Raw genomic sequence first — 27,422 nt, 5'->3', positions numbered from 1 at the left:
CTTTATCAATATACAAGAGGAATATTGTCATAGAATTTGATAGACGTTGGGGGTTGCTAAAGCAATTCTACCTCCTTTCTTGAATTACACAAATAAAAGATCAATTTGTTTTATTTTTTTTCATTTGTTCTAAAAGATTAAATTTGTCTAATTTTCATACAAGTGGTGGAAACTTTTTGGTTCTCTGTAGTTCACTCACATAAAACACATGAAGCACACTTGGACACCTTTGACATGTGTCCACATATATTGAATAATAAAATAAACAAATTTTGGTCTTAACACATGTTTGAGTGGGCTTGGGGCACGGCACTGACACACCTTCAATTCTGCATAGTTGAGGCAGTGCTTGTTCAAAATATGTATAGGAAAAGATGATGCTATCATAGTTATATTTTGAGAAATCTTCCATAAAAGATTTATGGAAGATATTCTTTGTTTCTAGTGCCCCTTGATTTTTTTTCTTTGATATCATACTACTTATTAACAAAAGGGCTTATTGAAGCAGATTTTTTTGTTTCCCTTGGTTGACTATTTTTCTTAAGTTGCCCTTCACACCTTCAAGTTGACTTTCTAAGAGCATAAAATGGTTTGATCTAGTATGGGCTTCAACTTCCCTTTTTTTGTTGATAGTATTTTTTTAAGTAAAACATTTCACAACTTTGTTGAACAATTTGAGATACACTCTTTAGATTTTGCATCAAGTTTCAATCTTTTCTTACGTTTTTAGCATAGACTTTTGCTTGTTGAAATAAGTTTATTTTATTTTTAATTTTTTAAATAATTATAAAAATACCACCTTAATTTTAATTTCCCAAATTTATATAAACAGTTGTAAAACATCTTATGGAGGCTTGGAATTCAAATCGTAAACTTCACTTTGTATGGATTATGTATAAACTTTCTTCTAAACTCACACAAATCCAAATTCAAGTCCTAAAATTTAAATTATTTGCCTATTATGGATCTTTGATGGAATATTTATTTTATATAAATTTTTAAAAAATTAAAAAACAAGTTATTTTTTTTAATTATTTTTAAACAATTTAAAAATTAAAAATTAAAAACATTTTTACATTAAAAACACTCTTTATTTGCTACTACTTTAATACAAATTTCAAAAACTTTAAAAATTAATTTTTTTTATAATTTTTTTGAAAAAAATAAAAAATATTTTTTACAACCAAGTGAGTGCTAGCCACTTTAAAAGCTTTAGAAAATATCCCAAAACCATTTTATTTTCTTTATTTCATTCTACTTTTTAATGCAAACATTGAGACACTGCTTTATCAAATGCCATTTATGATTTGCATATATTCACTGATGTTGAATTTTTTAAATTCACATAAATCCAAATCCAATCCTCTCCAACTCTACCTAAAGAACATTCTAACCGGTGAACATGTCATTCTTTGGCATTACATGCAGGAATTGAGTAAAAAGAAATCTTGAGTATTGAGAATTGCACGAATCACAATTTTCTAAATTGGCTTGTTATTTCATTTTTCTCCTCGCGCATGTACAAGGGGAAAAAATAATTGCCGAGACAAAACAATTCGAGGCGTATGACTATATCTTATAACAACCAAATCTACCGCTTCCTACCACCATTGCCTCCCAACAAACGACACCTACCCCCACAAAACCAACGAGAAGTAAAAGACAAACTAAACAACCTCCCCAAATTTGAGCATTGCAGCTCTCTTGCTGAACTTATGAGAAAACTGTCTTACCCAACTTTCCTGGTGGCTTTCTTTTGGTTCCTCTTGGACTTCAAACCCTTGAGAGCACTTGCGGTACTCTTGCCCTCAAGCTTCTTGGTCTGCCTTACCACGCTAGCCATACCTTTCCTCGCAGCTGCACGATGCTCTGGTCTACGGCTCATCATTTTGCGGTCAAGCGGCCAATATGCATGTGGATCAAGCTTGCCCTTCCTCTTCACATCACCGCCTGCCTTCTTGCTTCCATATTCACTCCCTGTGTAAGCCCATCCAGACATTGATGTTTTCCTGCGCTTCTGGATTTTCCTCGAAGAGTTCACTGACAAGTAACTCCCTGCTCGACTCCTAATATCTAAATCTGGGTCAGAGTGAGCTTCTCTCTTCGGCTTCCCTCCTTCATGAATCACCAATCGCCCTTCAGAGTCTATCTCCAGCTCATCATCAGATTCTGCCTTTCTTTTGAGATGCTCGGAGGATCGAAGAGCTGATCGTGTTTTTTGGCGATCGAGCAAGTCAAGTGGCTCATCTTCCACTTGGTCAAAGAAGTCCTCCTCTAAACTCTTGGATGCTTTAAGCATTTTCTTGGACCTAGACAAATTAATCAAATAGCTCATGTCAAATTACCAAAAGCAAATGCCTGAGACGGCAAAGCTAACACTTGTAAAAGCAGTCCTCCCACACAACCTGTTGATCTGGGACTAAAATAACAGTCGCATCAACATCTATATAGATCATAAATCTAATCGTTATGCACTTGTTTATTATCCTGTAGATTTATGCTTCAGGTGCACAAATTAGGAAAAAGTTCAACTTGATATCATAGAAAATGCAAATCCATACGTGCGTGCGTGCGTGCGTGTGTGTGTGTAGGAAAGAATTAAGCATGTGAGTCACAGATAACACAAACCCTTCAAAACAGTACCATCATATGTCACTTGCAGGCAATTAAAGATCAATTTTGAAAAGGCATCAAGAAACTTTCACATGTACAAATCATTAAACATCAACATTGATTATTAATGCATTTATCACAATTCACAAGACAAATTAGTGCCTTTTCTTATTAATTAAAAGGTGGTCCATATTTTATTTTTGTCAGACATCTGGTGTGAGACGAGGAACACTTGCCCTTCAGCCAGCTAGACCTTCGCCTTCTCAACAAATGTGTATCTAGAACAATTAAAATTCATACAGCTGGCAATATTTTCTGGATAAAAACAATTATTAGGTCTATCGGAATCACCTCTTGGATAATTAAAAAATAAAAAATCCTTTGTATTGTGGTGTAAAGATAACTTCAACTCTCAGTCCGTGGGGGTTCAAAGGAACAAAGTGCATTTCAAGATTTGAAATTTAACATTTTAGGAAAAATTAAAAGTATAAACATGTAACAGATTTTACAAGGAAATTTTATTAAGTTCAGAAATTCATGATTTTTTCCTTGGGCAGATAATTGTAACTGTACTATATTATCAGAGTAGGCGATATTGCTGCAATATATTGAAAAAAAAAAATCATGTATATTTTGCCACAAGATTTTCAATTTTAAAACTAAAAAATAAACTCATGCTTCACACAAGCAATAAACTAGTATGAATGTAATTTACGATTCAAATGTTCCCTCACCGCAAGGAAGAGGCTTTGGAGTTGAACTGTGACGCAGCCTTGCTCCGTTGATTAGAAAGCATACTGGCATCCATATATTCTGCATCACTGCCTGTCATTTCTCCATCATCAAAATCAGAAAATATTTTTGTATGATTCCATCTGCTTAGCCTGAAAAGAAATAAAATAATCACTTAGCAATGCCAACATGAAGCATTAAATAACATTCACATGCAACTGTGAACTGGCAGCTTGCACATAGCTTCAGCCCACATGAAATTTATTTCATTTCATAGTCTTTTTGGCACAATATCCCATGGCCATGCCTAAGCCCTAAGAACTTCATAAATTACCAACCATGATTCAAGAAAATACACCAATTACACAATACTACACACACATTGCATTTACACAACCATTTCTTGACAATTTACTAGCAAGTTGAATTTCTGCAAGATAAAAGCACAAGGATCAAACATCCCCAATGGCGGCACATTAGGATCAAATATAACATTCATCTCCCTTGTGCCATGGAAAGTATCTTTGCAAATTTAAGGCCCAATTGTATTACAAAATACTTTCTAGCTGGAGTGCATGAATTCAAATATGCTTGTGTGTGTGTATGTGTGAGTGAGAGAGAGAGACCTGGATGTAGTTGCTTTTGAATGAAGAGATCGAATTTCTTCAGAGGTAGCTGCACTTTTCCTCTCCCTCCTTTCTTTGATCTGTCCTTGACAAATGACAAGGATGAATCATATACCTCTAGAAAAGAAACCCTATAAATCATTTCATTTCATTTCTGTACGATGTATTTTAACAGACCTTCCGTATATTAGTAAGAAGTTTCATGTGCTCCTCGGGCATTACTGCCTTCACAGCCTGCAGACCGCATTTCTTGACAAGCATTTCAAGTAGTAGCTTAACCTGACCCAGAAAAAGAGTTGCAATAATTCCGAAACTTTGAAATGAGGACTAGCATATAAAAGCACCATCAACTTTGTTTATGCCAAGCAGAAATGATGGTAGTAAAATGGATATGATTAAATTAGGGCATTTCAGGGGCAGGAGACCAAATATTTTAGTAAGTTGATTCTGTAAAAATATGTGACAGACAACAGAGTAACAGAGCTATGACCCTGCATGAATGGAATTGCAAGAAAATATTGAACAGCTGCATGTTTTAAAAAGTATTTTCCATATAAGGGCACTAGGATAAGCCTCTTTTGTTTGGTATGATCGTGAGATAATCAGCCAATGCGGAAGCGTAAGTTTTAATGTTATTGATAAATGCACACGTGCACATTATCTGAAAAGTAAAACCTAGTTTGTTATTATTTGGACCTAAAGGACAAGGCATTAATAATAAATGGCAAAGAACTTTGTGAAGGGAGGGAAATGATACTTTGATGCCTTAGCTGAACACTTGAGGTGAACATCTGGCTGTGCAGGGATTGTACCTAACGAGTTGTACAATCTTTTCACAGCAAGATCTCCACTAAAAGTTTCCAATTGAGTTGAGTCCAAATATCATTGTCCAAATCAAATACATGTACGTACCAACCTTCGATTTGAATTTATTTTTAGTGTTATCTTGCCACTTCAGCAGACCTTCAACCACACTCTTTAAGTGTGCCTCCAATCCCTCAGCCTGTGATTTGGCCACCAATACCTTCAGTAAACCTAAATTGGCCTACAAAAGTACCATAATTAATTAATTATCCTCCACAGAAAAGTAAAAAAGGGGTAAATGAAATAAAAGAGGGCTTCAAATTTGTGATTTCATAGGCAGCTCACTTAAACCAAACAAAATATAAAATTGTTGAAAGACAAACTTTGATTATTTCTTTGTTCTTCCTCTGGAGGAGGATAAATGTTGATGGGAGCACATTGTAGGCAGTATAAACAAGATCGGAGAACTCATACGCCAAGCGGGCTAGGCCTTTCACTGCAGCACTTATCATATGAGGGGTTTCACCAGCCAGGCCTCCAGCCACCTGCAGACCATGGAAAAACTTATGCCCACTAGAACAGCCATGACAATAAGTACCTTGAAAAATATGACACGTCTTACTCAAATATTAAAAGATAGAAACCAAAAATCAAAGGAACAGAAAAAAAAGGAGGAACACTACAACATATTCAAGAGGCACTGACTGAAATTCAAAATCATACAAAAAAAAAAACAAAAAACAAAAAACAAAAAAGACAAACTCTGGTATGAAATAAGAAATGGATTTTTTAATCTAAAATCTAGATAATTTCATACCATGTTAAAAAATTTATGCAGGTTTTCCTTGTTTCCACCCTTCTCTTCATCCCCATATGCATGACCAATTTGGACAAGCAGATCATAGGCCCTGTTTCTTGTCTTCTTATTAGCCTGCAAGGTCAATTCTCTAAATATGGATCACCAACTAAATGTAAATTACATAACAAAGAAACTAAGAATCCATTACACAAGTAAATAGTTGCACAAGTGCAAAAGCACACAATATGATTAAGCCACCTCAAAGAACTATTTTACTTCTGCACAAAAGCAAAACTATCATTTGTATTCTTTTAATCAAATAAAAAAAAAATGCAAATAAGAAAAACATCTAAAAACCTGAAATCTTCAAAAGAGTGATCATGTAAAACACAATCCCACCTTACTGAGGTGGGTATAGTTGTAAAAAAAAAGCAGCACATATTGAATGTTGGCAGGCTTTGAAAAACCTTTCATTCGACTTTTCTCTTATTGCAAGAAAACAATTACATCTAAAAACTTGAAATATTCCTTAATACAATCATGTAAAACACAATTCCACCATCAACACTTGGGCACCAATTAAATCCCTATTAATATCCCCACCCCCTCAAAAAAAAAAAGGGGAAAAAGAATCCAACCATCACTACACTTCGTTCAACAATTATCCCAACAGCAGGGAGCACCACAGTGCCTGTGCACCACCTGCTAGTTTTCACTTTCTTGAAGCAACTTTGACAAAAATCAATCAAACAAAAAAAATATTCAGAATATTCCAACTATACATGTCATAGTTGTACATGAAGAATAGGAGACATCCAAAAGGGACTGCAGACAAAGTAATTCAATGAATTCCTCAAAAACACTTCCAACACAACCTATGGAATAGGTGCAACACTGTAACTGGTGTTCGGGTGCCTAAGAAATAATGCAGCATCAATTTTTTCTCAAAAGTTGCGAAAGGAAACAGCTTTCAGCCGTTCACTTGTTTTCCCCGAGATGATATGAACAGCCTAGAAGTGAAGAAACTTTGATGTTTACCATACTGTCATCAACAGCCAGTCTAAATTAAATTCTTGCAGGGTGACAAAATCAGATAGGGAATAATAAAATAGAAGAATTCTAATATTCTTCCTAGGATTTAACAAAACAGAGAATATCAGGGAGATTTTGGATGTTCTGGTATTATTTTAGTAATTCATATGGTAGCTCATGTGCCAGAACAAAGAAAAAGAAAAAAGAAAAGAAAGAATTATGGCAGTTCAGGCATAAGGAATTTCATAAAAATCAGAGTAAGTAAAAAGAATCGTTGAAAAAATGTATGGAAACTTCAGAGTCAGGATGTAACTATTTGCCAGAAAATTTGCAAAATGAAATAGTGTTTGCAACCTACCTCCACCTAAGAATTTTTATCAATCAATGATTGTCAAAAGAAGACATCCCAGAGAAGACATGAGCCTAAAAAACAAACAACAGTATGCATGTCATGTGCGAGTCATGATCACACAACCAATCTGCCACTCGAAACATATTTTTTTGTGGAAACAGCAAATAACAGAATAACAGATGAAACATGCACAAGCTCTACTGATTAAATGGCGCCAAGAAGACCAGAAACCACGTTATTCAAAGAAAGAAAACCAGGACACTAGGACAGTTCAAATGAGATATTGATTGCAGTATCAAATCAATACTATTAAATCTTAAGGCTAGAGTTTTATCAACCTTCTAAATTCTATGAGTTATCATTAAGAAACCTAATAAATTAGCCCACAAACACCACAATTTTGAATATTAGAACTTAGAATTGTGTATAAATGGCCAAAAAATCCTTCAGTGGAGCACAGATGCATTCTCAAATCAGTAATAATGAAATATTGACAGTATCAGACAAACAGTGATTTTCACATGCATCCATATTGCACTAAACAAACTAATATTGCAGCTCTAGTATCATACATATTTAACAAAAGATCTGCACCTTTATAGTTTTTTGACAGTACATTCCTCTTAATGTAGTTCTATAAGTGGTCTATGGCCAGCATCAATGTAGCTTTCTTCTAGATCTCGGAGATTTTAAGAAAGGATCAAAAGAAAAGCACCAAAGCATTGGACCCATAATTTATCAAATAAAATGCAAACTGGATAATCAGCAAATAAGAAAAACAAAATCACCAGGTCTGAAAAAGAGGATGGCCACTATGGCATTATTAACCCAAAAAGTTACATTAGATACCTCTTTCAGTGCAAGTATTATTTCAGTTAGGAAAGAACTAATGATGCTATGCCACCTTCGTTCCAATTCATCCTGTAGACAAATGCATATTTCTCCGGTTAAAAATATGTGGCCTACTTAGAGAAAACAAAATTAATTGAGGCATCCAACACAGCAAAGTAAAACAAATGGACTCTCACTCATATTGATAATAACCTTTGAGACACGGACAACTAAGAAGTACAAACAGTCGAGTCTGTGACGCTTGGCAGAAAAATGACATGAAGGCAGCACTTCAATCAAAATATTAAGCAACTCTTCAAGGTTTTCTGAGAGAAAATCATCACAGTTCTACCACAAAAAATCAGTTAGTTAAAGGTTAGGAGGAGAAGGACCAAGAAAGTGTTTAACACTATAAGATGAGCCTCAAGGATGGCCTAGCTATAAATGAGCTCAAATGGCTGCTTACAATGGACAAGAAAAAAATGATGCATCATCCAAATGAGAAAGGACGAGCATTTTATGCTTGTAACAGCCACTTCACATGCTAGTAACATGTCAAATGTTCAATTCCCAATTGAGCTCATTTAGTAATTGTGTCTCTCATTTTGTATATATCAATGCTGTTAACCAACTACAAGTTCTCATTATAGTACAAACAATATGACTACTAGTAGTAGTAACAAACAATGCTGTTAACCAACTACTAGTAACATGTCAAATGTTCAATTCCCAATTGAGCTCATTTAGTAATTGTGTCTCTCATTTTGTATATATCAATGCCGTTAACCAACTAAAAGTTCTCATTATAGTACAAACAATATGACTTCAGATCATCAGACAAAATTGCAAACACTAAAATCATTTCCAATACAAAATATACCCTGAGCATAATTGAAAGAACTTTGTACGCCTTCTTTTGGATCAAACCATCAGCATCCTGCAATTCAGGAATATCTTCATCTTAAACATACAACCATCTGATTTTAAAAAAAAAGGCATAATAACAATTCCCTCATTAAACTATTTTAAAACCCATCAATTAGCAGAGAGAAATTGACAAACCCCCAATGCAGGCACTATTGCAAGAAACAATACTTTAGTCTGTGCAGCATTAAGACCAGGTAAAAGCGCCACTGCCAAATCAAAAAGTTGTGCCCTGCAATTACATTGAAACTAAAGAGGGTAAGTGTAGCACACTTGACTTGTTTATAATTCATGGTAATCCAGGTCACAGATTTTTCTTCAGTTCAAGCAGAAGATGGTAAGCTCTCCTCAGCAAAAGTGCAGTATAGCTAAATGAAGAAATAAACTACAACAAACCTTGCATGTGAAAGGGAACCTTCGCTTAATGAACATTCAACCTGCATATAATTGGACTTCCTCAGATTTTCTGCTGTGCTAGCCTTTTCAGTTACCTCCTGGAGCTGCCTCATGGTATTTAAGAAGAATTTTCTGATCTCTATTTCATTTGATATCGAAGCAAACTCACTGATTGTAGTCTGTAAATCATACAAATATCATTATTATTTCTGACGGGTACAATACCCATCCTAGAAACATTAATGTGGACTTCTCAAAAACATAAAACACCACATATTCAACAAAGGTTTCAACCAAAATCAGACAGAAAAGCTCAATGATATAAGTTGAATGCTCATGCCGAATGATGCCAAACCCAATTTAGAGCATCAGTACCAGTTGTAATATGTCAAGATCAATGGTAACACAGGAATTACTTAAATTTCACAAAACTCTTTTAGAAAATAATGTCTGCAATTTGATAAGCCCATCAATCTGTTTTCTGAAAATTATATCAGACCCATGCATGTTGCAGATTCCCCAGGCCATTCAAACCAGAGAGATGTAACAGTTTATCCACCTGAAACACGAACAGAACTACCTTCTACTTGCTAAGGTTAAGAGAGAGAGTCAACATACAGACCCTGGGAAGACACTTCAACTAACTCTTGATGTAAATGAATTAAATCCTTCCTTAATCAAACTAATAGAGAAATGTCAAGCATGCTAAGTCGAACTGCCATAAATAACCTTCTAATTAAAATTTTCTTCAACCTTCTAATTAAAATTTCTCCTTTTAATTATAATTTTATTAAAAAAGATGAATATATTAATAGATAAGAGAATAACAAGACTCGACAATAAGACGTCCTTCTAAAAGGAACAAAAATAGAAAAACAGCATGCCAATCATGTTCAACATACTGCAAAGACAAACCCTTCAAACAGCCAGCAGGAACAGCCCACAGTGAAGCCAAATACTGAATCTTATATCCCAAACCAGAGACCAAGAAGTCTTTTTGCACTTGAAAATCCAACCAACATACAGAGACATTTCCATCAAGTTGTATCATAAAAAAAAACATTTCCATCAAGTTGATCTCTTCTTTCAATTAAATTTGACACTCTAAACAGCCAATATGTCTCTATGTTCACCTTATCAAAATTTAAATAAGATTCAACACAAATCAATCCGCCTTGATATCAAAATGCGATGCAGCAGTTCAGTATACAGGCAATAGTTGAAAAAATAAAACGTGCGACTCAAAATAACAAAGCATAACCTACAATTTAAGTCCAATCATGGTAAAGAGATGAAATCAGGGGGAAAAAAAATATACTAAGGTGAAACAACTAAATGCGTCAACACATTAAATTCTTTCCAAGTCAGATAATAATAATACGCAACGATTAATATATAAAATGTCTTTGAAATCTTAAGATTTAATAATATGCAACAAATTAATTTCTTTAGCAACTAAAATCCACCATTGAAATCAAATCAAGCAGGTCAATTGAGAGTAAAGTATACAATAAGTAAACCATTGACTACGTGCTATTCCTTGCAGAACTCATTGACAAGAGTATCACAAGCTCACCTGAAATGGATCATAATGTCAACCAAAACAAAAAAAGTAAGCTACCAAAACACAACATTACAATGTTTATACCAAAAAAAAAAAAAACAATTACTACCAGGTTAAGACCGCCTACAATACTTAGAGTCGAGTCACTATGTAGTAAGTTATTCAAGATTTAAAACACCTCATTATTTCGCCTAGCAACCATTATGCATGGAAGCCCACACAGCATGTTCATTGAAGAGTGGGTGTGGGGAGGTACCTGCAAACAACCGCCAGTATCGTTTGTTGATTTCTGGAAAATTTCTGATAAGATGGATAGAAAGCCACGAGCAGATGACTTCAGAATGCGCAAATTATCGGATGCAACTTGGGAAGTATAATGGGCAATAGCTCGCTGCCTGGGAATGCTTACTTCAGCATCAGAAAGATCATTTATTCCCTCCAAAATTCTCTTATTTTGCTGAATGAGAGTCTGCAGACTGGAGCATATTATTCCACGAACATCAGGTTCATCACGGAGAGCAACATATAGTGCTTTTGCTAGTTCTGTAAAACTTTCGGCAGTGTCCGTAGGGTAGTTGCAAAATGAAGGCAATAAAGACCATAGAGAGTACACAAATGCATCGTTACTCCTCGATGAAAAAATCCGTCCTTCTAGCTCAAGCTATCAAAATGTAACATGTATGAAGCATATATACATTGTACAAAGATCGCAGAACATAAAAATATATTAAATTGGAGAGGTTCATACCTTTCGTGATTTCTGCCTTATTGGTCCAACCATTCCTAAAATTGACTCTTTAAAGAAATGCAGACGGGCACCGACTGTATACTGTTTCAAAATTGGAAAGAGCCACATATTCACCTCAGAAATATCCTCAGCCTCCAACTTGAGAGGCAGAAGGCTTAAAAATGATTCAGGTCCCATAGCACCAAGGGCAGATCCAACACAGTCATGTAGCTGCAGATAAATATGCACATCCAAAAGCTATTAAACAATACTGTGTAGAAAATATAAATGGAGGTTTCGCAACATCTTTAACATAAGCCATAAGCTAAATCATCTCTCAGCTTGTAGCTAAAAAATCACTCTATAATTTATTAGGGAACACAAACAAGTGCCACACTTCAACAAAATCAAGGTATTTAACTACACAAATTCTATGAAATAATTCTGTGGTTTCAGCCAGTACCTAGCATACTGTGGATGTCACATAACACTATAAATCTAACATAGCATGTACATGAATTACAACTACTGAAATTCTCAATACATCTAACTAATATTGCAAATAAGGTCAATGAATGATTGTAGAATTTCAGAGGTCTTGAAACACTTCTTCCATTTCTCCCCGTTCTATTTTCATGAAGCTTAGTATCAACAGTTTAAACAAAAGCTACCATTTCTGAAGCCTAATTTGACATCTTGAATTCAAGGTATGACGCCAAAGAGTTATCCTGGTTGCATAAAGATAGCTAACTAGTTAAAAACCTAAATAAGACCAATTCAAAAGAAGAATCTAGAACCTGTGTGTGTGAGAGAGAGAGAGAAGCAGAGGGAGAGAGATCATGTAACAACAAAAATGCAGTGACCTAAACCTAGAACAGTGAAAGATCCCAAACCCAATTAACATTTCCTAGCAGAATGATGGGGCAAGGTCATTAAAAAGTATACTTGAATGATGAAGGTCATTAATCATTACGTTACCTGTTTCCTGTAAGGAAAGTCTTCATCTGGCAACTTCTGCATGTCTGACAAGCTTTTCAGAGTTCCCCTCAAAAGATAAGAAGAGTATTCCCCTGAATGATAACAAAGGTTATTCTACCATAGTGAGGAAAAGGTGCAGCAACAAGCTAAACAATTAGGTACAGCATAATAAGAATGCACAAACCAACTAAAAAAAAATCTAACTCACCCCACCCTCGCTAAAAAAAAGGTCAGACAAAGCACTTCAATACCTAATTTATCAAACAATGCTGAAACAATTTGAAATGATGTGTCCCAGACTGCATTATACCGATAATCGAGTAAGCTTTCAATAGTTGCACACACTTTTTCAATTATAGTTGGCCCAGACTTCCTTTCATTCAAATTTGCATTTATTACAATTTGATCCACTCCCTGTTGAATCAAGTTCTCATCGATACAGGCATGTATTAGGCTCTTAAATGCCTCCATTGCTGCAAATAAGGCCTCCTCGTGTTCAAAAGCCAAAATATCTGCCCACCCAAAAATCATGAAGATAATGGCAAGAACCAATTAACCGTGTGTGGATTAAAACAAAAATAGCAGAAATGTATGAAAATTGACTCATTAAATTACACTTTCAATGAAAAGCAAACATATATCAAACCTCTGAGTGCATTGAATACAACAGGGAGTTTAACTACACATATTTGCCTACTAAGGGAATAAACTTTTCTCATTCCAACATCCAGCAAGCGTGCAGTGAACGTCATGCCATCTGCAGATGTCTCCTTTGCAGGGGCAGAAAGAGCTAGTGAGCATAACAGATCAACCAGCAATTCAGGAGGAACCTCTACAGTTTCGTGAAGACATAGAATGTTCAGACTATCTGTTATGCGCCTTGTGAGAAAAGGTTGGTGGAATTCCAAAAGGGTTTTAAAGTACTTCAGAATGATAGTCATAAACTTCATTGACATGTAAGGAAGAGACTCCTTCAGAGCATCCAGAATATACAAGATCTCCTGAGCACTTTGGGGCCCATCAGAAGCTGATGCATTTGATCCACCAGCAAGCAAAAGAGACCTTTGTAAGATGTTTGTAACTCCTTCGCTTGCAGGTGTCAGCATCGATGTTCCTTGGAAACTTTGTAGCACATCTCTAATACACAAATGTGACTGCCTTCTCACCTGTCCAGAATCCATCCAACAAATAAATTCAAAGGGCCGATATAAATTTCATGTACTTTGTGAGGATCAAGATTAAAAGACAGCATTCATGGATTCTTTCCAACATACCTCTTGTGCAATTGTAAGATAACAAGAATCCAATCAGCAGGAAGGGTTAGAGATGCATTATTCCCTCAATTATATTGAACTTTAATTATTTTCTGACAGTAAGGGAATTGTACTCAAAGGTCACAAATTCAAGAGCCTAGAGGTAAGGCTGTGTACATCATGCCCTCTCCAACCCTCTAATATGGTGTGGGAGGCTTACGCATTAGGTGTGGCATTTTCAGGTATTAACAATTTTCATCACTGTCAACTATAATAGATAGAGGGTAAGTCTTGATCCAACAATAATGATATTGTGCTCAAACCTAGATATGTTTAAGTCAAGGAAACAACCTCTCCAAATGTAGTGACAAGGCAGTGTACATCATGCCCACCCTATATCGGAGCATTGTTGACTACGTGTTAACGTGTTACAGACATTTATCTACTATAACAGTTAAAACACTACAAATGAAAGAAAATGTTAAAAAGTGACTAGATTGAAAGTCTGTGCCACAAAATAATATTCATGCTAAAGTATGATGCAGGTGAATCTAGCTTATGATGGAGATTTCATTTGGTTGCACAGTTGCAAGAATTGATGCATAGAAATTTGAACATGGCCTTCAATTTGAATTCCATTTTTACCAAATTACCAATGCAGTGAATCTAAATTCAGAACAGCCTCATCCACATGATTAAAATCCTAAAGAAAAACTTAAAAAACAAATTTGATTGGAAATTCAAAACAAATATAAAGCCACATTATTGCAAATACAAACTAATTTTAGTGCTTGTGTGAAGAAGATTTTCAAGAAAAAATCTCTCCAAAAAAAATAAAAAAAAAGAAAAAGTGATAAAAAAAAAATGTTGTATTGTTCAAATTTGGATGTATGCCTAAGGTAAATTGAGTGCAAGGATCCAAATAAAAAGAACTAGTTCCTCTTGATAGATGAGACATGTATGTTGGTAAGAACAGAGGTAATCACTATATTCAGGATTAAAAGAGACAACATACTTGTCTCTTATTTTTTTTATATTGTTACCAATCCATCAAATAGATTAGCCACTTCTTTGCCACGAGGACATTAATTTTCTATTTATGCAATTAACCTAATGTAGTTACCCAACAGAGTACTTTTTAGATTCAACTTACCCTGTGTTCTATCTTCAAATCCATGTAACCTGCATGGCACCCCAAATAAATTGCCTGTTTAAATTTTTTAGGGGAAAGGAAAAACTAAAAACTCAATATAAGTAAATTTTTTTTTTTAAAAAATAAGCATATGCCAAGTAGTCAATAAAGTGTTAAAAAATTGGGGATTAATGAATTAATGATACATTGGTCTCAATATAGCAACAAGTAAACGGCAAGCTAACATCAAAATATAAGTATTAGGAATGGGCTCCTCTCCATTTTGATTGAGTACAAATTAAGGGTATACACGTATTGGATGAAGTGTTATCATTTGATGGTTAGGTTAAAATTTTCAAAGAATTCTTCAAAGTTTATGGGGATTGGTTAAATTTAACTAATACCAATTTATTCATAACCAAAATAAATTGATTTTTAATCTACATGATGTATTGAGCAAGAAACAAAATCTAATATGCCCTGATGTTCTTTTCAATAAAATCTAATATACCCTGATGTTTCTTTCATACTAATATGGCATTAAAATATAACCCAAAATGGAAGAAACAGGGGAGAGCCAAACCCAATGGATGGACTGAAGCAAACAGGAAAATTGAATTTGCAACGCACAGTGTGTGTTCTAAAACAAGTAAGAAATGACCTTTGGCCGAGAGTCCGTCCCGAAATCAAGCAGAACCACATAGAGTCGAGACACCTCCGACCAGTTGATCTTATCGGCTATGATCAGCACGTGTGATATACACTTCAACGCCGATGCAGCTGCACCAGAAGACAACGTTTTGGAGCGAATAATTCTACCTATTAGTTCCGATACGTATTCACACTTCCTCTTCAGAATTGCAACGGGAATTCTCGGAAGAATCATAGAGAGGATTGTGAGCAAGGCATCGATAATGTGAGCCGGCGGTTCAGTTTCTCCGGAGAAGCGGTCGAGGGAGGAGCACGTAGCGCCGAAATAGGCCACCGAAGAGAGCGGGAGGTTTTGGTCTTTCAGCTCCTGAGACATGGCGCCGATGACTGTGCAGAGATGCTGGTGGTCTTCTTGGGTAGAGTTGCTGAGTCGAGATAGGATAGATGTGCAGAAGTCATCAGTTTCGTCCATGTACAAAGGTTCTTCCATGCCTTCCATGGCAGAAGAATGAGCGTTGCAGAATCTGTATGCGGGAAACCCTTACAAACTAGGGTTTAAGAGAAGTGTCCCTCTCTGGTTGCACACGGTCGGTTTGACCCTAAACTGCCAACCGACCCGCCAGCCATCGGGTTCACTAGTAACCCAACCAAACTCGACCAAGACCAAGATTGGTTTGGATCGGCTTGAATTGGGTGGCATAACAAGTGGATTGGGAGGATTAAGAATGGTTTGGTGTAAAATATGTATATTCATTATGTGCTTAATCTTTGAGATGTAAACGTATTTGCTTATATAAAGACATATTTTATAATAAAATAATTAGCAACATTTAATTCTTGAAAAACTAGATTATTGAATTTCTATAACTCTAAATTTTTTATATTCCTCTTTTATTTCATTTTTAACACGTTATCAAATTTCTAATGGTATAACAAGTTTCGTTAGTATTATTTTAAGGTAAGAATCTTCTTTCCTTAAACATTTATTATCTATATAACTTTAGTTTTTCGTCAAACTATATTTATATGATACTATATCTCTTATTTTGAGTACATGTCCTTAAATATTTTTATGTTGGAATATATGTGAGAATAATATTTCCATTTAATATTTACCTAATTTTAAATTTTTATTTGTTTTCAAAGTGACTTTATGATGTCAAACCTCACAAAACTTGAATTCGTTGCCCTTGATATTTCTAAAAGAAATTATCTGTTATTGGTACTTGATGCTGAGATTCATCTTAATGCTATAAATCTTGGTAGTACAATTGAAGAAGGAAATCAAACATCCTTACAGCATCGCGCAAAGGTAATGATTTTCCTTCGACACCATTTACACAAAGAATTGAAAATTGAGTACCTTACTTTTAAGGATCCATTAGTGCAAATGGCAACATCTCATGCAAATCCTTATAAGCAACTGTCATCTTCTCCATAATCTTTTAGACATTCTTATTTGCAACTTCAATGACTCTATTCATCTTAGGACATTATATGGAAGAATTTTGATGTTGATTCTTAAACTATTGACACAGGTCCTTCATTATCTTGTTGTTCAAATTTGATGCATTGTATAAAATGATCTATTTTGGAAGACCATATCTACAAATTATTGATTTATTGATGAACTTAACTACCATCTTTCCTGTGATGCTTGCATATGATGTAGTCTATACCAATTTTGTAAAGTAATCAATGAGCACCAAATTAAAACAATGACCATTTGACGCCTTTGGTGGAGTTGGTCCAACTACATCCATGCCCACATTGAGAATGATCAAGGAGCTATCATGGAATTCAATAGAACAAGTGGGGCTTTCAGCTTGTCCGTATATATTTGAAATTTGTAGCATCTTTTCACAAAATCCACACAATTAGTCACTATAGTGGTCCAATATGCAACGACCCAAAAATTCATACCATTTTTTTTCTTTTTTCTTTTTTCTTTTTTTACTGTCGAACTATATATACCATAACTCTGATACCCTGTATACATTTATATATATACATGTCATCATCACAACCCAGAGTGGGTACCATGGTAAACTGTGCATTCCATAATTATTACCTATGCAGCGGAAAAACATAAATTTCCAAACCATAACCCAATATACACAATACCAGAGTACTACTATTCCACCTATAAATATATACACACATGTACATCATTTCCCAAAAATTCCCAAAATACTAAGGGCTCTACTACTCAGCCCGAGACTCACCCCAAAACTATGCCGACTCAGCCGCCTCCTTTATCTTTGAGCCGGTTCTGTATGACTCTTTAGGTTACCTAAAATGTTTATAATGCTGGGGTGAGACACCTATCAGTAAGGAGATACATGTTATTACAAGTGTGGGACATATGAGTCTGAATACAAAACATAATCCTTAATTAAACTATAAATGAGAAAAAAAAAGTATCTATATAATAATCCACACCTACGTCATTTAAAATATAGAATTTCTGAGTTATCTATTCAATCATACTTTTAACTATAATAGGTAATCTTTATTTTATGTATTCACTATATATGTATATCATTCTGAAAACTTCCCTGGATGATGGTATGTCATGATTTAACCCCTTATAACAGAGTTGTGCGGCCCATAGGCGGGACTAAATACTGGTTGGCCCACTAGTGCTAGTATAACTGTATGCATATGTCTGTATATGCTTATAACATGAAAGGCCTGCTCCACTTGGTTTGGACACCAAGGAGCCCTCTACTCTACCTGTGGCGCAATCAGCAATACCATACTCTATCTGAGACGTATGGTTGCACTATCTATACTGTATAGCTATGGCACAATGCTCTATAAACTGCTTCGTTCCATAAGGGTCTGATACTATATAATATTATCTCTATATAATATCTATTTGTTTTACCATGATTCTGTATAAATTGTATTTACCATGATTCTGTAATTCTCTATATTTACCATATTTACCATGACGCTGTATTAGTTGTAAATTTGTATAATCTTTATTTCTGTATGTCATGGTTCTATGCTCTGTATATCATGGTTTTGTAAAACTCTATATAAACATGGTTTTGTACAATACTGTATAATCATGGCTTTGTAAAATACTATATAAACGTGGTTCTGTAAAATACTATATAATCATATTTCTATATAACCATGTAAACTATAATTTTGTAAGCCTCTGTATAGTCGTAGCTCTGTAAATAAAATTATATAAGCTGTATTTCATAACTCTGTAAAAACTATATAATCATAAGTCTGTAAATCTATATAAAATTCTATAAATAATTCAGTATTTCTCATGCTACACAATTTAATGAAACTCAATAAATATCATATGTAATACTATGTAATTTCCATGCTCTAATTTATTCAAAACCATACTCTGTAATCCATATTCAAATACTATACTTTGCTGATAATATTTCTAATTTAACTAGCATAACATGTTTCCCTTACCGGACATTCTGAGAACTGTTTGTTATTTCCCTATTTCATGCTTGCAACATTCGTAATTTCAACGCCCTGAAATCACACACACATACACAGATATATATATATATATATATATATATATATATATATATATATATATTCCCCTGTCAATCAACTGAATATCCAAAATAATTATCATACTCACATTTCTAAACTATAATCCATTTATTATTTACCTAGGTTCTTGAGATAACACCCGCTGGGATCCTCAACCCATGCACAGGGTGTTTGGAAACCCAAATCTTGAAACCATAACACCCTAGTTTAATCATCCCAAACACCAATATATCAACATCTAATACATAAATCTGGGTTCAGAAAAGCCTAATAACTATGGAAACCCTAAAATATCCTACTTACCCTGATTTTGGGATGGTGCCTGAACTCCTCAAACTAAAATTCTACTCCAGTTAAGTTGTAGAGAATCTCCCCAAAATTATCGTGGTAGCTTATGATCGTCGAACTTAGGAGAAACGAGGCCGGAATCTTAAAGAGAAGGTGAGAGGGTCTGTTGACCTAACTGGGTTTTTCAATCTTATTTTGATGATAACAAATGAATGATGTTTTAACATGTATTGTTGAGTGGTTTTATTTCAGGTCCAAGTAAAAGGACACTCATGGTTAATCATGGAAGTAAGATGGAAATAAAAGTCAATCAAATGAAAGCTTCTTAGTATATTGAAGTAATAAATGACAAATGAAAAGGTTAAAGGCTAAGCAGGACTTGAATCTCAAGAGACTGGAAGACTTAGTGGTTAATGAAATCATGCTTAAAAGGATATTTGTAAGTACTTCAATTCATTACTATTTAGATATGTGAAGCTCCTTAAGATACAAAAACTTAGAGACCAGCACTTGAAAACCCCTTGAAAATGTTTTTGAAAAGTTGTATTTGAGTAAACTAGATTTTAAAAATTAGAAATAAAAATATTTGAGAAGAAAGGACTGCCCAACAGACTGACCATTTTGAACGTGGTTCAGTCAACTAACTGACCCAAGTTATCTTTTGAAAACCTGTCCAGCTGACTGACTTTTCTGAACTAGAATCAGTCAGCCGACTGACCATTTTGAACGTCGTTCAATCAGCCGACTGACATTTTCTTGAAATAAATTTTTAGCAGATAGAATGTCCTTAGTCGCCTATCCTACCAACTGACCCATACAAATGTTGACCCAGTCGAGTGAGTCATTCGACTGACTTTACGGAGATTTTGAATTTCAAAATATACAGAAAGTTTTTCAAAATTAATTCTATGATTTAATATCTTTTGAAAAGTTACCTAAATACTCCATGCTAAATGAGGAAATTTTTCTGTAAGAAGTCTATAAATACCTCTCTTGTTCAATGAAAACATACGCTCAAGTAATACATGATTTCTACGCTAAAACTCTCCTAAAGCTCATACTTGCTCACACTCTTGCTGGGGAAAACTCTACGAAATTGCTGGTTGATTAAAAAAGATTTGGTTCCGATTTGCAACTAAAATTTCTATATCAATAAGAAAGAACCATTGGTGACTTCTAAACTTTGAGCTTTATATTTTTTATTTAGTTTTGGTTTTGAAGTACGATTAGTGATTTAACTTGTACAACTTGCTCTGTGTTTAAGAGTGTTTTTGTACGCAGATATCTGTTCATTTCTATTAGACCTTTGATGGTTCAAGGTATAGTTGGATTGTTGCACCAAACATAGGTTGTTGCTTGGAGAGAAAAAGAGGTTGAATATTGTAAAGGTTTTTTGTTCCACCTGGAAGGAATAAGGTATAGTGGAATGCTTAGGTGGTTGACCTAAGACGAGGACATAGGTTGGGGTAAGCCGAACCTCATAAAAGCACCGTGTCACTCTCTTCTCTTATTCTCTTTTAAATTCCAGCAACAATATAAACTGCGTGGATGTGCTAATCTTACAAACAACCTTTGATATTAAATAAAACTAAGATTAAAATTGATTGAGTTGATCATCATTGATTGCGGAAACCGAAAGGGAGCACGTTGGTTAATCAACTCCTAAATTCTTTTAACTAAGGGTTTATTTAAAATCTGAGTTATTGAAAAGAGTGACTAGATGTTATTTTAATTTTCAGTTCAAAGGCCAACTATAGGACTTGCATATTCATATACAAAGCTGCTAATAATTAAGCTGAATCTGCAAAGCATACATTAATTGATTACTTGTATTGTGTTTGATTGGTTTGAATAGTTGATTATTTGGTTTTTTATGTTGTGGATGTGAATTGAATAGAATACATAAGTTTTTTGTGTGGATTGCTTAATCAACAAGAAAATAAGAAGTTTTTAAAAAGAATTGTAAAAGGTTAAGATTTCAAAAATGGACTTAAAGAAAAATTTTAAATAACCCAATTCACCCCCCCCCCTCTTGGGACTACACCTTTGGTTTTAGGGCCGGATTTTTAGAGAGAGAAACAGTAAGAAAACAATTCTCTTGCTGAAAATGCAATTTTTCGACTATATATAGGTAGTTGTCCACATGGCTTTGTCGACGAGCCACGTGCATCTTTTCGTTGAAGAAACACTAAAATTCGTCCACGAACCTTATAGGGGAGTTCGTTGACAAAACCAGGACATTCGTGGATAAACCCTACTTTGTCCCTTTTTAAATTTCCTTTCTCTCTATTATTTATTTGCTATTATTTTTCGGGTCTCTACACAATAATAGTCAACTCTTAAGATCCTTTTAATCAACATGTGTCCATACAGGTGAGTGGAGCAAGACCCCCTATGAACTTTTTTCATGATATGAGTTGCTTCTTTGGAATATACACATCCTAACAAAGTCATATCCGATCATATTTTATATAAAATATCCCCACTAAGACAATACTTGATAGATGCCTGCGAATTGTTCTTCAGTCATTATCAGTATGTAGAGGATAATATTAATTTTGCAAGTATTGTTTGATGTCATAATACAAAGGTTTTCCATCTATTTCTTATTCTATAACCATATAATGAGCTAGATCATTTTGCACATCCACACTCAATGATTGGAAAATTTCTTTATTAGTAATTCTTATCATAAAATCCAAGGTTGTTGGCACATCTACAAATCTGTTCTCTTTTCTTGGAAAATGCTATAAGTATATGAATCTGAATTGCCAAATAAGTTTCTTCACAACCTGCTGATAAGGAAGCAACTTTTAGTCCTTAGTTTTCCATTCCCCCACTACTTAACATATGATAAGAGTTAAATCTCTATATACTTCAAGATCTCCAATTCTTATTTCTTTTGTAGCTTTTAGTGTAGTTATTCAAGCATCATATTCAGTAATGCCAATAGTCATTTTTACCTAATAAAATAAAACTGAGTTGAACATATGGAAGTTAGATTAAAAAAACACAAAAGGAAAAGAAAATAGTATGAGCGGTCAACCAATTCAGTTAGGAGGTCGATTAGCCTCTTTCCCACGTTTAGCTATTTGGTGCCCCAATAGGCGGTTGACTGAGCCAATTAGGCAGTCGAGCAGTCCCAAAAAAATTAAAATTTTTGTATTGTCCTACTGTATTTGGTCGAGAGATTTGGGTATTCCATATGTTTTAAGGTTGCCACATGTAAAGCAAGGATATTGGTGGTTAGCAGTTAATGGTAATTGTAGACACCTCAATTTGTCTAAGGGTCTTTGTGAATTCCAGTGTCATACCAAGAGGGGGGGTGAATTGGGTATTTTCAAAAATTAATTCCTTCAAGTTCTAATTTTGATAACTATCAATTACAAACTTGCAATATACTTAATAACTAGCTTAATGTTTCACAATTAATTAATTTAATGTGTGTCTTTGTCAAGTATACAATTTTACCCAATTACTCACAACCTTATCAAATGCTCAATTCATACACAATAACAGATAATTTAAATGCAAGCGAAAATTAAAAGGAGTTAAGGGAAAAGAGAAGACAAACACGATTTTTACGAGGTTCGGCCTACCCTAGCCTACATCCTTGCCTTGAGCAACCCACTCAAGGATTCCACTAAAAATCCGCTCCTTTAACTGGGACAGAACTTTCCTTACAATTCACTGCTTACAAAAAGTGTAGCTTCCTCCTCAACCCTAGTTCATAGCCCGAACTGTGAATACAATATAAAAATTACAATTTCTACAAAACTCAAATTGCTTCTAACCAAGCTAGTGAGTACAATAGAAATTCTAGTACATACTCATATGATAAAAGCTTGAAGCTCAATATGTATATATCAATATGATCTTTATATGAAGAATGATATGCTTCATAAATCTACCCTTAAATCAATATCTCCCAAAAATGATTATATAAATAAATGCTTTAGAGAAACTTAGGGTTTGATTTTAAAGTACTTTATGCAAGAATATAAGCAAAGATCCTTTTTAAAAACAATCTTGAATAATATGTAGATCTATGTTCTTGCTATCAAATAATTAGTAGACTTAAATCTTTGAATAAAAATATAACTTTGAATCTTACAAAGATTTAAACAAACTACTTAAAATATACTCCTCAAAAATATGTATTTAGAAGCTCTAAAAATTTAATCAAATAGTTTATGCAATAACAAAATATCGAGTCATTGAATGAAAAAAAATGCTTGAATATCACAAATATTCAACCTTTAGCAAAATCCTTTCTCAAATAAAATTTTCAAGTAATAACACTCGGATTTTTCTTCTCAGTAAAAATAGTAGATATATGAGTATCAAAAACAACTTTGAGGTATATATATATTGGAATCACAAACCAACCACTTATTTATCAAACCTCAATCACTAAGGAATGCTTGCAAGATGTGTAGATGAAATTCCTTTGAAAAGTTGAGATGATTTTCCCAAAGAGTATAGATGCAGTAGAGTATTGACAAATTCTTTAGAGTGGAGGCACACTTAGCATAAGATCACAAGATTAGTCTCTCTAAAGTGTTCTTCTTGTGTCTCTAGGGTTTAGGGTGTGTTTAAATAGTGTTCTCACTCTCATATTAAATCATGGCCATCAGATCATTTAAAAATAAAGGTTTTACATCTGTGTCCACGTTGAAATGTCATTTTGCACCGCGACCTTCGTTGACGAATGGGTACGTTCGTCGACGAGAGCACTATCTGAATTTTTTGGGCTCTCGGTATTTTTTTGTTGACGAGACAACACTGTTCATTGCCGAGTGGCTTTCATGAGTTCGTCGACGAGGCCATGAGTTCGCCAACAAGAGCACTGTCTGAACTTTTTGGGCTCTCGATATTTTTTCATTGATGAGACAACACTGTTCATCATCGAGTGGCTTTCATAAGTTCATTGACAAGGCCAAGGGGTTTGTCGACGAGGCCGCTAAAATTTGCCTTGAAAAATTTATTCAACCTAGAACTAACGTAAATGAATATTTCATGAGATGCATGAATCCTAAGGTCAATCTAGGGAATGTATGAGCTTCGAAGTATATCATATAAAATATGTAAATACATTCAATTCTAAATACTCATTCCCATTGAAGATCTTAAACTTAAAGTTTGCTTCTTCATCCTTTTATTCTTCTAGTTCCATGGATTAAGCCAAGTGCTATGTACTTTAGATTCCTCGTGGCTTCCATACAGGTTTATCGTTCGTGCATTCTAAATCATGATCCTGCTCACAAACTCAATTGCACAAGTCAAATACCAAGTGATTTGTCATTATCAAAACAGGATTAGACTCATAGAGCCAACGATCTTAAATTATAAAAACAAAAGAAAAAAAAGGAATTTTTTTATTTCATACAAAAAAATAAAAAAAAAATTAAGAGAAAAGGAAATACATTTTTACATTGGAATTTAAAAAAAAAAAAAAAAAGAATGGAAGAGTGCTAAGTAGTCTTCAATTTGCAAATCATTTTCAAACATGCAATGTGAAAAATGTGCAAAAATAAAAAATAAGTGGTGATTGGGAGTTAGCTTTGCAATTGATATTTTATTAAAGCAAATTGGTAATTTGATTAAGCAATTCAAACTTGCAAAGAAAAATCTAGAAAAAGCTAAGTGGTGATTGGGAGTTAGCTTTGCAATTGAAATTTTTTTTATTAAAGCAAAATTGGTAATTTGATTGAGCAATTGAAACTTGCAAAGAAAAATCAAGAATAAACTAAGTAGTAATTGGGAGTTCACTTTGGAATTAAAATTTTGATCTACAAGCTGAGGTTGGGCGCCTTCGTAGGGAGGAGTTACCTGCCAGAGAAGCTGCCGCTGCTGCTACTGCCTCCCGAACCACAGTAAAGGAGTACAAGGACTCCAATTCGTCATGGATACCTCCAAGGCTTACCGGGTGGGGTTCAGGAGGTGTCAGGATCAGGTCAAAACCAAACACCCTGACCTTCCATTGGACGGCGTGAGCTCACACAGGTATGGCAACGAGAGTCCTGAATTTGTGGAAGATCTGGACGAGGATGAAGAAGGGGAGGAGGAGGAAGCTGGAGAGGGGAGTAAAGCAAACTAGTTTGCAGGAACTTTACTTGTAATATAAATTTTTCAAACTTTATTGACGTAGTACAATTGTTGTAATTGGTACTTTATTACTATTTTTCCTCTTTCGTTCTATGCGACTTCCTCTCGTATCCATCATCTCCTCCAGGTTGATGTATTTTTGTACTCGAACCATCAGCTCCCCCATATCCGCCGGAGGTTTTTTCCCTAGGGAGTATAAGAAGCTTCCGGGATGGAGAGCCGTTGTCAAGGCTATCAAAGCCACCCCCATGTCTAAGTTGCGGATTTCTACGGTTGCCGTGTTGAAGCGATGCATGAAGTTCTTTAGGGTCTCTTGCTCTCCTTGCGCCATACTTATGAGATGGCCCATTGTTTTAGCAATTCTCCGGCTACTAAGGAAGTGGCTAGTGAACAGTTGTTCCATCTCTGAGAAGGAACCGATGGATCTGAATCGCAGGGTTTGGTACCAATCTCTAGCAGTACCCTTAAGGGTAGTTGCGAAAGCTCGACACATGATGGCGTCTGGAACCCCTTGCAACTGCATTAGCATCTTAAAGTTATCCAAATGATCAATTGGGTCATAAAAACCTTCGTACCTTTCAAAGGTGGACATCTTGAATCTACTTGGCAGCGGGGCCTCCATGATCTCTTTATTGAATGGTGGCTCTGAGGACTTCAAGGATGCTTCCCCATAGTAGGGTTTGGTTTTTCCCTCTTTCATCATCTTTTCTATATGATCTATCTTCTTGATTCTTTCTTCGAGCTCCGTAGATCTTTTTTGGTTGACGTCCACGCTGTTTACGTCTTCTACCTTCTTGTTGAGGTAGGTTTTTTCCTTGTTCTCCACAGGTTTGTTAGCCTTCTTCTCTGCACTGGGGTTCTCTTGCTGTTAGTGGAGGACGTGCCCCTCTTGACTCTTTTGCTGTAAGAGTTGGTTGAGCATATCCTTCATTTCCTTTTGGAAAGCGAGGAACTCATCCCTACTGACACTAGATGATTCTGCGGGTGTAGAATGGATGGATTGGGACGATTCTTTCGCAACAGGGATGGAGGTAGAACTGTGTGAGGTTGGCATTGCTTGAATGTCGACAGTTGAGAACAAGATATGATTGCCTCTTAAAAGAAGGTTCCCACAGACTGCGCCAGCTGTTGTAGGGTAAAATTTGCAGGGATGCTCCTTCGACTTACGCTGACCTGAAAGGGGAAGAAAAGAAAGGCTTGGAGGACCCGAGGTGTACTCCGGGGGATCACTCCGATGCCTAAATAAGAGGAATGCTTTTAGAGAGGCTGAATGCAACAGTAGAATAGTGTTCAATGACTTACCTTGGCTTCTTCTTCAGATCCCTTCTTATAAGGGCTCGAGTTGACCGTAGGTTGGTTCGTCTTTATTGCGTGGAGGCGTGAATCGCTCCCCAATCATAAAGTGCCCACACCTATTACTCGGCTATTTAAGCCACTGGCATGGATCTCTCATCCTCTTTATTGGGTTGGAGCTTATCACTCGTCAGAATGTCTAAGCCAGAGAAGGCGCGAGACAGGTGTTGACCTGCACTCATTAGCTAGATTATTTTGGGCGTATGAAAAACAAATGAGTTTTCAATAAGACTTTAAATGATTTTCAAGGGATTCAAGTGTTTTCAAGTATTTTTATTAAAACTCATCACAATGTTTTTTAAAACTTATTTTTTTGAAAATATTTGGTGAAGCACAAGTGGCTTGATTCTTCAAATGAAGGGTATGTAGACGATTTACCTTTGAAGATCCAATAACAACTTTAAAAAATAATGCTGCATTTGGGAGGATGAGTTTTGTACCTTAGATTTAGATTTGAGTAGATTTGGATAAATTTCATTATAATTTTATATGACATTTTATTCAAATTCAAAACCTCTCCAAATATAGGGCAAGTTTTTTCTTTGTTCTTTTCTTTTTCCCTTTTATTTTATTTGTTTTTTTAGGAATTTGAAGACATTCAAAGTAGTGGAGTTTTCATGGAATATATGCCTCTGCATGAACTTTATGAAGGCAAAAGGGGTCAAAGGTAGGAAGTTTGGATTTTAGAAAACAAGCAAAGTAGAAATTTGCATAAAGTA

At 35.0% G+C, this 27,422-nt stretch overlaps 1 protein-coding gene across 1 annotated transcript; it reads right to left on the bottom strand.

Moving 5' to 3' along the window:
- Window positions 1–1,477: 1,477 nt before the first annotated feature.
- On the bottom strand, window positions 1,478–16,098 carry LOC131157934 (uncharacterized). The gene is made up of 18 exons (XM_058112401.1): window positions 15,425–16,098; window positions 13,025–13,544; window positions 12,630–12,890; window positions 12,379–12,470; window positions 11,422–11,631; window positions 10,930–11,334; window positions 9,110–9,288; window positions 8,852–8,945; window positions 8,670–8,726; window positions 8,003–8,137; window positions 7,808–7,879; window positions 5,593–5,706; window positions 5,159–5,320; window positions 4,888–5,016; window positions 4,149–4,250; window positions 3,972–4,051; window positions 3,348–3,497; window positions 1,478–2,309 (listed from the first exon to the last, which is right to left on the bottom strand). Exons 1-18 carry the CDS (start codon window positions 15,911–15,913, stop codon window positions 1,730–1,732), a joined length of 3,831 nt encoding a protein of 1,276 aa, XP_057968384.1. The 5' UTR covers window positions 15,914–16,098; the 3' UTR covers window positions 1,478–1,729.
- Window positions 16,099–27,422: the final 11,324 nt, after the last annotated feature.

This window comes from Malania oleifera, chromosome 6, assembly GCF_029873635.1.
Source record: "Malania oleifera isolate guangnan ecotype guangnan chromosome 6, ASM2987363v1, whole genome shotgun sequence".
In the NCBI taxonomy this organism is placed as follows: domain Eukaryota; kingdom Viridiplantae; phylum Streptophyta; class Magnoliopsida; order Santalales; family Ximeniaceae; genus Malania; species Malania oleifera.
The sequence above is the reverse complement of the archived record's forward strand: the minus strand, read 5'-3'. Positions and strand labels throughout refer to the sequence as shown.